The following is a 14,924-nucleotide window of genomic DNA, read 5'->3' on the forward strand; positions in this document are numbered from 1 at the left end:
ATATATAATATTACAAGTGATAGATCCTAATTATAACTAAACCATAAGGTCTTGTTATTTCTGTCTAATGTGTGAACCACAAGCATTTGCTCTCACAGAGGGATAATTGTGAGGGAAAAGAAAAGAAATATATTTAATTCACCATCTACTTACCAACATGGAATTTCCCTGTCTACTAAACTTACATTATACAACATTCACTCCAGAGGGTTAAATATATATCTTTTTTTCCTCTTCAGAACTTTCTGATGACTTTGCAAACTAGCCAACAATTCAGCACAAAGGCATCCGGAGTCACGCTGGCCTGTTGTGACAGAATCATGAGACTATGTGGGATTCGACCCATTCTGAAAATGCCCAAACCATGAACAGCAGAGGCAAACGAAGTCAAGTGTCAAAGCCGGAACAGTCTGAGAGAGACTTGCAACTCAGACTCCACAATTTACCGGGAAAGTTTTCTGCAGTGACACGGAATAGAGGCAACAGACAGAAAATGACAGCAAGTCTTCTAAGAACAACCCTTGCCTTGCTCTTGCTTGGCCTCTGTGGGGTCCTGGAGGCAACAATATCATGCAGAAATGAAGAAGGAGATGCTGTGGATTGGTAGGTAAATGAAATGCAAGGTTTGGTGCATGCAAATAGAAAACCAGGGTGTCAGATGCTCATTGATTCGCTATAAAGTTCCAAAGGAGACTTCCACTCCATGTCTCCTACTAAGAAGAAAGGAAATTAAAGAAGAGAGGAAATTAAATGGGCTAAATATTCAGATAAGGGTAGGCTTCTGAGTGAGGGTGCTTCCTCCTGAGAAAGAGCTGAGCAGCGCCTGTGGGCCTGACCCACTGCTTTCCGTGGGGCAAGGCTGGTGGCCACGGATGTGGGGTGGAGCTGACAACTTCTCTCAGTGGACAATTTCCTTTGATTGTGTTGTGGCTTTGCTGACAGAACCCTTTTAGAGACTGACAAAAGAGAGAAGGCATATTATTTTCTTTTGGACACTGGAGCTTATGCTTCTCATTATGATAATAAGAGGGCATGATTGTACATAGTAGTGTGTGGTTAATCTCCTTCATTAGACAGCACAAGCAGCAATTGGAGTGGGGAATAGGTCAGAGGCCTCTCGAACAGTGTCAAAGAGACTAAACAGCTTTGTATCAGTCATGGATCTCAGAAAGCTTTGATCACTTTTTCATTCTTTAATTAGGACATTTGGTTTGCCATTATGGTTGGCATCAAGCTTTGTGTAAACTTCAGGCTAGAGAACACAGGCACACTCACTCAGTCTCTCAGCAAACAGTTGCTCAGCTCATACCAGGCTTTGTGCTGAGTTTTAAAAATACACATATAAACAAAACATAGTTCTTGCCCTCAAGGAGCTCATAGTTATGTGGCAAGGGCATAGACCAGGCACTGGGGAGCATAGAGCCCAAAGGCTTCTCTGAGGAAGTAGTTTGGAACTAAGTTTTAAGAACAAATGTAAGTTAGAAAAACAAAGGAGATGCAAGGGCATCTCAGGCCAATGAAAGAGCAATGACAACGTCTGGAAGCAAGGAACAAGGAGGAGAGTTTGGAAGAATTTCAGTATTGATGGCCCTTTAGAAGGAAGTGAGGAGATGGTAGGAGGTGAGCTTAGGGAAATAGATAAAGGCCAGTTCATGAAGGGCTTCATGTGCTGAGCCCCAGAGTCTGAACTTGACATTGAAAGGGAGCTACTGAAGCACTTCAGGCTGGGATATGATGTGGTCAGATCTGCATTTTAAAAAGCCCTCTAGCAGTACTACGAAGGCCGGCCAACTGGAGACCAGTCTAGAGTCATGAAGGACATTTGCAGCATTACAGGTGAGAAGCGGTGTGTACCCAGCTTAGAGAGGGGACTATGGAAATAGAGAGGAGGGAACACTCTGAGAAGACTTGGTAATGAATTGGCTGAAGGTCGTAGGTGACAGGGAAAAGAAAGACTTTCAGGTTACTGGCGTCTGTGACTGCGTGGATGTATTCCCTAACAGCAGGGGATGAGAAGATTTGGAGCAAAATATCACAAACTTGGTTTAAAAAATATGAAGATAACTTCTCTGGAACATCCTGGCATTTATGCTTATCTGACCTTATCACAGATTCTCAACTGCTGTGCCATGGCACACTGATAGTTTATACACCCTTCACTGGTAGGCCACCAAATTGTTATCAATATTTAAAATTTATTCTTGCCATAACTAAATGGACAATTGCTTAGCAACATCAGTCAGAGGGAATGCTGAGCTGAGCAGACTGCAAGACAGTCTCAAGCTGCTACAACTTACCATGAGAGTTAAAGCGCAGAATATACTAAGTCAGCACCAAAGAAAACTTCTTGCTTCCTGCCAGATGAGAGGACCTTGCTCTGAGTAAGAACTCATGGTCAGAGCAGGAGAAGTTCACTTAAATAGAAGTAAGACTGAATAGAAGTGAGTAGTGGGAAGCTTTATGGGCAGTTGAGACATTTGCGTTCTAATAGTGAATTCTTTACAATGTTTTCTTACTGTGAGTGTTTGAGAAATAAATATGGGGTTTGTGCCATTAGGGAGTATTTGGATAAACTGGGGTAATTTTGTCCTCAGGGGACGTTCAACACATCTGCAGACAGTTTTGATTGGCAAAACTGGGAGTAGTACTGGCCTCTAATAGGTGGAGGGCAGGGATGTTGTAGTGGACAGTCCCCCACAATGAAGAATGATCTGACTCAGACTATGAATAGAGCACATTGAGAAATCCTGAGCTAGATGATCCAAACATGCCCAAATGCTGTGTTGGCCCAACCACCTCTCCTCCCCAAAGGAGATATATACAAACAGGAGACAGTGTCAACAAAAGCGAAGTGCTTACTTAACTAACTGGCCTTGGCCCCGAATTCTCAATGCAGAGCATTCTGATAAACTGAAGGGGAGACTGTGGCTCAGGCCAGAGGCCCCACCTACCCAAAAACCCAAGCCCAAATCTCAGACCCAGACAGCCAGTTGCAAAGATGAACATGTCAAGAACCTAGGGAAGAAAAGAAAAACACCCCAAAGACCTTCCAGTCCAGGCTTGGGCCTTGGCCTTCTCCCCATGTGTAGCCATATGGCCTGGGAATGAGCGAGAATAGGGGTGGGGAAAAAAGGCTGAGCTTGAGCACATCGCTTTCCTTAGACTTGAAGGCCTTCTGTGAAATGTAAATGAAACGATATATGTAAATGCTTAACACAGTGGCTGCCACCAGGGAAGCAGTTAATTAAAGTTAGTAATTCACAATTATTTCCTTTGTTAGGTTTACCTTTTATAAGTTACCTAAAAGGCAAGACAAGGAAAGTAGAAAGACTGGGTTAGAGTACCTATACCTAGACTCTACAATCAGAAGCTGGAGGAGGAGTAAGCAACTAATGAATACCACCAAGAGTGTTTTGGGAAGAACATTAGAACAGCTGTATGAAGCATATGCCTCCAAGGTATGTTATAGTTAATTATTAATTTGAATCATATAAAATGCATAAAACAGAATCCAAAGCTTCCAAAAGATTTTAACTGCTCCCTTACCCAACTCCAAATCTTAGCCACTTGATTCACAGTCTGAATCAATCTGAGCAAGACCTTAGGAATTTGTCATCAGGCTCCACAGTAATGCCAGATTGTTGGTGCATTCGGCACCATGTGCAGCGGTGTCACTGGGCAAGGTATGAGCTAGTTACACATTGAAGTCTTCTCGCTGACAAACTCTGCCAGCTTGCTTAGTCCTTGCTATCTTATCCCTCTAATGGAAATAGGGAGTAGAACCCTGTCCTGTTAAAATACAATGCAGACCTTTGATCAGTATGTCAGGAGTTGTGGAGTTGTTTGTGCCATGGTGGTGATGAGTGGTAGTTACCTACAGAGAGGGTCACTCAGTCTTCCTTTTAATTAATCATCTCAAAATGGTAGGTCGAGGGCTGGGACTCTAGTTCAAGACCCTAGAACTAACTTGCCTGAATGAAGATTAAATGTGCTATCTGGATTTCATCAGGCAGTGAGATGACCAGCAAAAGAGGCCGAGGCAAGTAGGCCTGCTGGCTCAGGGTGGGTGGTCCCTGGCATTCCAGGCACCACGTGCTGTTCAGTCCAACCAGACGTGATGAGTAAAATCAAACAATCATCAATGTCTGATTACACCTGATTATGCATTTACTACCAACTTATAGAGAAGTAAATATATAAAATGACTCAGGACTTAAAATGTGCTGAATTTACATGTTAACTAATTTAATCTCCACAACAATATTGTGTTAGACTCTAGTCCTACTGAACATGTGTATTGAGTATTTGCTTAAAATGTGCAGAGAGCTGTCACTGTGTATGCTAATACTCACTTTTTTCACCTGCCATTAAAACCAGCCTTCAGAGCCAAGTTACAAAGTCAAAACCTACTCGTCAGCTGTGTGAGTACCTATGATGTGCCAAGCACTGTTGTTCTGGGTACTTTAAAAAAATGTTTTATCTCAGCAACCCCTTTGCTTTGAATTAATAGATTATTGTGTAAAATCAAAACTGCTTGCGGCTGCTTGTATTTTCCAAGGCTGGGGCTGAAGGCCCGGAGCACAAATCAACAGTGAGAAATACACACTTACACAGTTTCCTTCCCAGTTTCAGACACTACGCTGTGTGTGTGGGTGGGGGTGGGGGATGGTGGTGGTGAGAAACAACATTGTAAAACCTCTGTCATTTACCTTAGTTGGGGCAGATGGTTCAAAGTTTGGCAGAATATAGTAATAATCTTTGGAGGCTCAGGAGGGCAAGAGAGCTAAACTGTTCTGCAATATAAAAAAGGGGTAGATGAGAGCTAGGAATTAAAAAGTATAAGAAGCATAGAGGGAGGTTGGGGGCAGGTCAGTGTGATAATGCACAATCATTCAAGGTTCATACCTTCAGGAAAACTTGCTCATGCACAATGCCTTCAGTGATGAATTTCGGGGGAAAGAATGAAAGCAAAGAGGTTGATTTCCATGTCCGATTGGCATAGACTCAACGAAGAGCAACAATAGTGGGTGATAAACACGTGAGATTGGGTGCTTTTTGGAAACTGGAACTATGTACCAGAACGACCATGAGAACATAACTCTCCACCTCCTGACCTGGCATTGAACTTCTGAGAGTAGAATGCAAGATCAGACCAACCAGTTTTATATCTCAAATGTCAAGGTGACCTCGGCCACTATCTGGAATACATTTAAAATTGTTTCTCTTCTTTTGCCTTTGTAAATAAGAACTTTCCATATGCCTTTATAATAACACTTATCAAACTATTATGTGGCAGTTGCCTGTACTTGCCTACCTATATTCCTTGCTAGCCTGGGAACAGAGCCCGTACAGCTCTTATTCAACATCCAGTAGTCAAAATACTCCCCAAGATATTTGTTAAAGGAATAAAGCTGTCCAGAGGCACTTGCTTGCATCTGCCTATTCTGAAGTCCCTGATCTCTCCCCTGTATCAGAAAGCCTCTCTCCCCACTAGGGCTACAACCCCTACACCTTAGCTGGCTGTTCAAACTTGGTTAAAATAATACATGCCATCTATTATAAGAATAAATTTCCTCATTGAATCTTCCCAAAGCCCCTCCACATTGCACCCCAAAGGCACAGAATGGCCTCATTACCACATTCGCTGCAGGCTTACAGAGTAACTGTCAGAGTTCTCCAGAGGAGGATATAAACGCCAACGGTAGTTATGGTCAATTATAGAAAATGAGGGTGAGAAAACAGCTTACTTTCCTGATATTCCTAAAAGCAGTAGTCGGGAATGCTAACCTACACAGATTATATTGCACATTTTTTTACAAATGTTTTTAGATTACATCAAATAATTAAGCAACTATAAGAGATTCAGTTATTGACTATTTTTCTGAGAGAAAAGTAAGGGCCTTTTTAAAAGAAATGGGTTGTTCTTTCCTGCTTTTAATTATGTTGCTGAGATTTTTTTTCTAATATTGACATTATTGACCTGAATAAAAGTCACTGCTCCGTGACACAAATGAAATGAAACTGCACAGAACAAGTATAAGCAAGTTCCTAAAACATGACACTGAGATGCTCTCAAAATAATAGCTTCATTTTGACTCAGACATTGGTCCAACAGTTGGAGAATTTATTAGTATTTTCCCTTACCAGAGGAAACCCAATACCACACATTCAATTTCATCGCTTTTTCTAAACAGGGAAATACCAAGTTGGAAAGGTAGAGTAATACGAAAGAGGACTGAAGAAAAATCCTCCCTTGTCAGTGAGATGGAAGGAGCAGAGAATGAGAAATACTGATTAAACACAAAGCTGTGACCAAGCAGCAAGATACAGAGTAGGCAGAGGAAATCAAATCCTGACAACCGGTTCTATGTTGTACCTATACTGTCAATGGGGGAAAAAACAGGTGTAATCCTTGGCTATTTGTTCCTACTTCATTTCCTGAACAAATATTTAAGTACTTTTTTTATCATACACTGGTTGCCAAATCAGAAACATGGGTCCAAAACAACCAAGAATAAGAATATCATCCTTACACACATATCACAGTGCATAGGGCTACTGTCGCACAAAACAAAGCCATATGTGGTTAAGAATGGACTTTCTGTCACTTGTAGATCCCAGAATTCTTATTGATGGGGAAGCTGCCTATTAGGGCAATGGATGGCTTCTCAGGTGTACTAATGAGAGCTCTGCATTGCAGACTAGGTAGGTGATAGAAATGTTATGAGCATTTGTAAGTAGAAGATTTACAGCATTATAACCCTACTATGTTCTTGCAGAATAACGACACTGCCTATCTAATATACAATGATGGAGTCCCTAAATCTGTGAATTACAGCAGAAAGTATGGACACACCAAAGGTATGACAAAGACTCTTAGTTTCTCTTTCCTTCTGGAAATCAACATTTTCTTAAACATTCCATCTTGAATATTCTTATATTCCACACTAAAAAAAGATAGCTTTTGTTTTGAATACTTTGTTTTGAGTTATCAAAACATGTGATTTCTGTATCACAAGTTATAATTACATAATTTGCCTGGGCACTTTCCATTTCACAAATGCTTTTCTCTTCACATATTTTTAAATATATGCTTTATTTTTCATTATATTTTATTGATTATGCTATTACAGTTGTCCCAGTTTTTCACCTTTGACCTTCACCAACTAACACCTCACAGTTCCTCAGGCAATCCTGCCACCATTGTTCCTGGTCATGGGTCATACGTGTAAGTCCTTTGGCTCCTCCATTTCCTATATTGTACTTTACATGCCCATGGCTTTTCTGTAACTTCCTATTTGTACTTCTTAATCCCCTCACCTCTTCACCCATTCTCCCACTCCCCACTCCCATCTGGCAACCATCAAAATACTCTCTGTATCCATGATTCTGTCTCTGTACTTTTTTGCTTAGTTTGTTTTTAGACTCAATTGTTGATAGATGTGTATTTATTGCCATTTTTTGTTCATAGTTTTGACTTGTTTTTCTTAAATAAATCCTTTTAACATTTCATACAATAATGGTTCGGTGATGAGGAACTCCTTTAGTTATTTCTTGTCTGAGAAGCTCTTTATATACCCTTCAATTCTAAATGATAACTTTGCTAGGTAGAGCAATCGTGGCTGTAGGTCTCTGCTTTTCATAACTTTGATATTTCTTGCCAATCCTTTCTAGCCTGCAAGGTTTCTTTTGAGAAATTAGCTGACAGTTTTATAGGAGCTACCTGGTAGGTAACTAACTGCCTTTCTCTTGCTGCTTTTAAGATTCTCTCTTTATCTTTTACCTTTGGCATTTTAATTATGATGTGCTTTGGAGTGTATCTCTTTGCACCCATCTTGTTTGGGACTTTCTGTGTTTCCTAGACTTGCTAGTCTATTTCCTTCAGCAAATTAGGTATGTTTCCTTTCATTATTTTTTCAAATAGATTTCCAGTTTCTTGTTCTTTCTCTTCTCCTTCTGGCACCCCTATGATGTGAATGTTGAAATGCTTGAAATTGTCCAAGAGTCTGCTTACAATGTCCTCTTTTTTTTTTAATTCTTCTTGTTCTGATTGGTTTTTATTATTCCTTATTTTCCAAATTATTGGTTCAATACTCAGCTTCATCCACTCTACTGTTGTTTCCCTGTAAATTGTTCTTTATTTCAATTAATGTATCCTTCATTTCTGACTGGATCTTTTCTATCCTGTTAAGGGCCTCAGTAAGTTCCTCGAGCATTCTTATAACCAGCATTTTGAACTCTGCATCTGATAGATTGCTTATCTCCATTTCTTTTAATTCTTTTTCTGGAATTTTGATCTGTTCTCTCATTTGGACTGTTTCTTTGTCCCCTCATTTTGGCAGCCTCCCTGCATTTGTTTCTATGTATTAGATAGTCAAAGCAGCACTATCTAATGCTGTCTTGGTAGTGTGGCCTAATGTAGTAGGCATCCTGTAGGGTCCAGTGGCTCAGCCTCCCTATCACCCAAGCTAGGTGCTAGACATGCACCCTCTGTGTGAGCTGAGTACACTCTCTTCTTGTAGTTGGGCCTTGATTGCTGTTGTCAGGTCAATGGGAGAGATTTATCCAGGTCAGTCAGCTGCAAGTACTGTTTGTGACTACTGACCACCAACCTCCACCCTCTGTGAAGGATCAGCTGTGCAGGGGCAGGATGGTGGTACTCTGATGTGGTCTGTAGCTTCCACTGTGAGCAGCTCTGGGGTTCTCCTGGTGGTGTCGGCCAAGGTCAGCCCCCAACTGAGTTCTTTCCAGGGCCATCCGGCATGAGCTATAATGCAATCTGAGATGGCTCCTACTTGTGCTGGGCTTGGAGATTCCCAGGTGAAGCCAGACTGGGACTCTAGGCTGGCTGCTGCTAGTGCTGAGCTTGGGGCCACTTAACACGAGGTATGTGGAGTAGGGGGTCACTGAGGCTGGCTGTTGCTTGTTTGAGAGGCTTTTAAAATTTGTGAAGCATGAGCCAAGACCAGTCATTCATATGGAAAAGTCACAGTTAACAGCTTGGGTGGGCCCCTAAGTTGGGTGGGACGGGAGTCTCAGGGGGTCTCTAGGGTGTGGCAAACAGTGTTAGCCAGGTTAATGGAGTCTCAGATATGGCACCTTCCTGCTGTCTCTGTGGCTCTGTAGGGGGAGAGTTTAGAAAAGGGACAATGACCTCTGCCTGCCTTTCTGTCTGGGAGAAAGCTGTCCCCCAGCTCCCACCTTGATGCCAAACAGTTCAGTTCTTCCCTGTCTGCCATTGGTGCATTTGAAGCTGCTACCCTGGTGCTGGAGCTCAGAGGGAGTGAGTCTGAGTGAGTCTGAGTATGTCCCTGTGTGAGTTCTTTAAGGAAAACTGTTTGGGACTCCAGAAGTTTCTTCCACCTACTTAATCCCCATTGTCTTTTGCAGCCAGAAGTTGTGGGGACTTATCCTCCTGACACTGGAACACTGGGTTGGGGAGACTGGTATGGGGCTGGGGATCCTTGCTCCCAAGATATCCCTCCTGAATTTTGACCCACCACACAAAGATATGGGACCAGCCCATTTTGCATCTCTGACCTTCCTATTAGTGTAGATAGATGTGGTTTCCTTAATTCCATAATTGTCAGACTTCCAATCAACTTGCTTTCTGATGGTTCTAAGTGATAGTTATTCTATATTTTAATTGCAATTTTGATGTGGTGTGCAAGAAAGCAAGCTGTGTTTACTTATGCCTCCATCTTGACTGAAAGGCTCAAAAGTCTTAAATATATGTTTTATAACAGAAATCCATGTACTGACTACTGGGAATACCAGCCAGTTTCTATACTCATATATAGTACATATAGCATGTGTGTGTCTTGTATTTATACACACATTTTACTCAGGTTTATTGAGGTATAATTCACGTGGAGTAAAATTTACTCTTCTTAGGGTATAATTCCCTTTGAAATAAATGTTCATTTTTAAATGTTTATTTATAAATAAAAATGTATTTTAAATAATTTTTACATTATTATAGTTTTTGTCATATATTTGTTATATATTGTTATTAAACACTATATTAATTTTTATTATAGCACTTCTGGTATTTTTTTATTTATAAGTTATATATATATTTAAATGCATTTTAGAAAAAATTCAAAGTGCTGGTAAACACAAATAAATCTGTAATCTTAATACCCATTAGGTAATCATACCTAATACTTTCTATTTTTTCTATCATACATATTTTAAAACATTTTTATAAAACTATTGTTATGACTAGTTTCCAACCCTTTTTTCAACTTAATATGTTACAAGTAACTTCTCATGGCAGCCAGTATTCGGAAGGACAGGCAAGCGATGTCAGCAAGGGAAGTGGGCTGAACTGGAGGTTACCTGGAAAAGTAGGGAGTACCCATTTGGACTAAAGGGACAGCTACTACTCAGTGTGCCTTACAGGAATGCAATTTTTCACAGGATTTTGATAGTATTTGTGGAAAAATCTCCCCAGTTTTTAAATGTTGGCAGTAAATTCAAAGTTTTAGAAATACTCTGCAAGCATAATAATTTGCGTGTGGAGGCTAGAGGTGCCCTGTGGGCTGCCAGTTCGCAATCTCTGATTAAGAATGTCATTTGTAACGGCTGTCAAATGTCATGAGCATTGAATGCTTTTGATTTAGCCAACTTGCTCTCCTGATGGTCCTATGTGCATGGAACCTAGGAATTTTTATAATATGCACATTCTCCAGCTTCTCCACCAACAACCTCCCACCACCGGTCTCACTCCACCCTGTTAGTTGCTACAAGTGTTTGGATAAAAAGCATGGAAAAGAATTGGGGCCTAATCCGTAAAGCAGAGGAGTTCTCTTTGCCAATAGGTGCCTTGACACCTTGTGGCATTCATACCAGGAGATCTAGATTTCAGAGAAACAGCACACTCATCTGGGCAGAAAATAGCCCTTGAAAGTCATCCAGCTCAGAGAAGCAAGAGAATTTTGAACGTTTCCTACCCACGCACAGGTATTGATTCTATATGCACTGAGAGAGCAATAGTGTGCTTTCTTTAAGCAAATTTTTGAAAAAGAAATAACTGGCAGGCATTTGGTTTCCTCTTAACAATAAGGCAAACATAAATAAGCTTTATGTTTGCATGGTCATATGAAAACTAGAAAGTCTTGTTAGCATATCCAAACTACCCTGACTTACTTATAAATACAAAATAGTCATAGATGCCTGTTGGACAGGGTTGTTTTTGTTCTGTCACAAGATGATGGAAATCATCCTGTTTTCTTCCTTTCTGGCTTCCATGTTACTTTGCTCTAGAGATTTTTACTAAAACACAATTAACTGGAATGCTTTAGCATGGTTTCCTTTTTTCTCTTTGCTTTTTTTGGGGGGAGAGGGTGCTTTTGGAACTGGGTGATTCTTCTGCAAATAAATGAACATCCATTGCTTACAACAAATAATTGCAAGTACATTTCTTCATTCGATATTTTCTCTTTCAACTCTGCTTTTTAGTCAGTTTTTGAAAGTAACTTGGCTGCTTAGCAGTGAAGACCTATCTAAAGCTTGCCAGGTGACTGTATGGTTTAACAATGTCAAATTCAAATTTAGCAAATTTGCATTCTGTCAGAACAAATTTTCTTTGTGGTTTCAACATGAAATTCCTCATAACTCCTGATGGAATGGCTGCCCTGGATCCCTTTCTGTGGTGGCTAATTATCAGGAATGGGGTGATGTAATATGTGCCTGAATTGGTTTTGAAATCTTTGAAAATTGGCGTGATCCTTGGGATTATCAGCCTAATAAAATATTAGCCTCAAGGTGGGGCAAGAGAGAGCAATGGGGGAAAATTGGGCAAATGGTAATAGGACAACAATTTTATACACACACACACACACACACACACATACACATACACACACGTGTGTGTGCATATATATATATATGGGCCTGAAGTATAAATGGGCTTAAATTTTGCAACTCTGACTCTTTTACAAAGGAGCTTCATTTTTCTAATTTATCTGTATTAACTGTATCTTTGGTAGGTTTATTGCTGTGGAACAAAGTCCAGGGATTCTGGCTGATTCATTCTATTCCCCAGTTTCCTCCAATTCCTGAAAAAGGCTATGGTTATCCACCCACAGGGAGACGCAATGGACAAACTGGCATCTGCATAACTTTCAAGTACAACCAGTATGAAGCCATAGGTAACATTAGAGTGTGTACGAAAAGGGATAACAATGTTGGAGAAGGGGCTATATTAATATATTGGGGCTACAGTAATAAATGTGTCACTTCATTCGTTTCTCTGTTTGTAGACCTTCTGACTCCTACATTCTAATGCTGGCTTTGCCATGGTGAGACCCTGGCAGACTCACTTACTGGATCTTGATTTCCCAGTCCTTCAGTGAATCCTACAAATGTATTCAGGGGTAGTGGTTTCAAATGTCTATAGGATCCAGGCAGGTAACAGAAATGGGTAAGGCAAGTGAATGTTGCATGGGCGGTGGCAATAGTAACAAACCGGGGTGTTATCTCTACACAGCTTCTCTGAAAACCTTCAGCTCCACCACATTGTATCTCTGCAGGAATATAGAACTAATGGTTACAGAAGTCCATATTTTGTAAGAGTAACTGAAGTCTAGGGGTGTGTATGTATTTCTAGGTGTGTGTGTGTATGAGAGAGAAAGGAGAGAGAGAGAGAGAGGGAGGGAGGGAGGGAGGGAGAGAGAGAGAGAGAGAAGAGAGAGAAGGGAGAGAAGAGAGAGATCCTGCTTTTTAAATACAGTCTCAATCATATATATGTGTGTGTGTGTGTGTGTGTGTGTGTGTGTGTGTGTGTATATATATATATATATATGCCAATCTCATATTGCCTGTAGGCAATCTTCCTTTAAGTTCTCAAGCCCAAATGGTCCAATTACTTGGGTTTGGAAGACTATAGTAGGGGAGGAGTAGAACAAGGAAAAGTTTCACCAGTCACTGTTTACTGAGGTGGCTGGTAAATAGTTAAAGAGTGACTTGCTTTTAGATAAAAGAGGTTTAGAAATGTTTTTCATCCACTTTTCATCATATGACAAGGATTTCTGAACCTAATCAAACCCCAGTCTAATGAGTGGAGTTCATGTAACGATCAGACAGCTGAATAACATGAGCTTAGTTGTGCACATCATGAATTGATCATTCCTGAAGTTAGATGACTGGTACACGGGAACTCTCTAGACTTTTGTACATGTATGTATAGAAGAAAAACATATGCCTGGGTTTGAATATCAACTCCTTCAGTTACAAGCTTTATAACCATAGTCATGTGACATGACTTCTCCATTAATTCATCTATAAAATGAGGATAATGATAAACAAACTTAATAATAAGAATGCTATGAAGATTAATTAGTAAATCCATGTCAAACTCATAGAACAATACCTGCAAAGTAGGAAGTGCTCAATAAGTGTCAACTATTTTAACCCAAAAGTTATTTGAAAGCTATTGGCTTTTGTTCTGTTTTTTAATTCACAGAAATGACATAATATCAACAAGATTTCCATTTGTATCTTAATTCTCAATTTTTCTTTATTGTTTTCCTTTTCAGATTCTCAGCTCTTGGTCTGTAACCCAAACATTTATAGCTGTTCCATCCCTGCTACGTTTCACCAAGAACTCATTCACATGCCCCAGCTGTGTGCCAGGTCCAGAGCACCACAGATCCCTGGCCAGCGCCTCACCTCACTTCAGTCAGCCCAGGGACAAAACTTCCTCCATTTTGCAAAGTCTGATTCTTTTCTTGATGGTATGAAAGGCCATCATCAAACAATATGCTATAAACTCTGCTGTTGAACTCATTTTTGGATTGTGTAAAGAAAATATCCTGGTTACTCAGGAGAAAAGAAGTAGAAAACGGGGGAAAGAACATTTTTAGATATCAATATCATCTTAGTAATAATAATGATGACTTTTATTCACGTATTACTTTAGCATTTACAAAATGTTCTCCCATCCACTATCTCAGTTTGTTGTTATTAGTGTACTTGTGACATTCACATATCAGGATGAATGATGATTTTCATGCCTGAGGATATTTTTAGAGACATCTAAATATAAATACTAATCTCACTATCTCTCTTTTTGTAAACTCTAGACATCTTTGCAGCCTGGATAGCTCAACAGTTGAAGACACACTTGTTAGCCGAAACCTGGCAGCGAAAGGGACAAGAGCTTCCTTCAAACTGCTCCCTTCCTTACCATGTCTACAATGTCAAGGCAGTTAAGATATCCGGACAGTCTTATTTCAGTTCTCATCAGGATCATGCCAAATGGTGTATTTCCCAAAAGAGAACCAAAAATCGCTGGACATGTATTGGAGACCTAAATCGGAGCCCACATCAAGCCTTTAGAAGTGGAGGATTCATTTGTACCCAGAATCAGCACATTTACCAAGCATTTCAAGGATTAGTTTTGTATTATGAGAATTGTAACTAAACTTGGTGAATGGACATATATACTATCATTTTCAATATTGACAATGGATCTTCTTCCATTAGATTCATTGTTTATATCTTAAAAGCCTATGAATGTGTGTATAATCAGAAGATTATCAAGTAAAGCACTTTTCTCTGATGTTTACCATTTATCTTCTAATTAGTGACAATTTTATCTACTTTGCATTTATTCCCTAAGTATAAGCTATCATATATAACTAAAATAAGAATGAAAGAAAAAATATTTGCTCCAGATTAGTAAACTCTCAATTGTTCATGGACTGACAATCTTGTAGTTTAAATTTCATTTCCATCACAAAGACTAGCCTATCCACTTTTTTTTTTTTTTTAAGAAAAAGGCATCTCTTACTCTGTGTACTCCATACTGTTTACTCCTGTTCCTTTTAAATTTTTTTCTCATTGATTTATGGTTAAGCTGTGTCATTCTTGCAGCTGCTACTTACTAACTGTATGATCTTGGATCATCCACTTGAACT

At 39.9% G+C, this 14,924-nt stretch overlaps 2 protein-coding genes across 2 annotated transcripts in view; one reads left to right on the plus strand and one right to left on the minus strand.

The window, feature by feature from the left end:
• Positions 1–14,924, minus strand: part of GNG5 (G protein subunit gamma 5) — a 166,025-nt gene that overhangs the window by 71,665 nt on the left and 79,436 nt on the right. The window lies entirely within an intron of this gene.
• Positions 329–14,428, plus strand: DNASE2B (deoxyribonuclease 2 beta). The gene is made up of 6 exons (XM_054566849.1): positions 329–603; positions 3,281–3,458; positions 6,780–6,861; positions 11,994–12,155; positions 13,542–13,739; positions 14,088–14,428. The coding sequence occupies exons 1-6, from the start codon at positions 329–331 to the stop codon at positions 14,426–14,428; spliced, it is 1,236 nt and encodes a 411-aa protein (XP_054422824.1).

Source organism: Pteronotus mesoamericanus, unplaced genomic scaffold (assembly GCF_021234165.1).
Source record: "Pteronotus mesoamericanus isolate MK-2021 breed Mesoamerican mustached bat unplaced genomic scaffold, CSHL_Meso_final contig_181, whole genome shotgun sequence".
NCBI classification, from domain to species: domain Eukaryota; kingdom Metazoa; phylum Chordata; class Mammalia; order Chiroptera; family Mormoopidae; genus Pteronotus; species Pteronotus mesoamericanus.

What these genes read in the sequence shown, in the direction of transcription:
- DNASE2B (XM_054566849.1), top strand. Translation starts at nt 329, where the DNA reads ATGTGGGATTCGACCCATTCTGAAAATGCCCAAACCATGAACAGCAGA. An exon ending in GAAGGAGATGCTGTGGATTG is followed by an intron (nt 604 to 3,280) that starts GTAGGTAAATGA and finishes TTCCTTTGTTAG; the next exon opens with GTTTACCTTTTATAAGTTAC. An exon ending in ATGAAGCATATGCCTCCAAG is followed by an intron (nt 3,459 to 6,779) that starts GTATGTTATAGT and finishes ATGTTCTTGCAG; the next exon opens with AATAACGACACTGCCTATCT.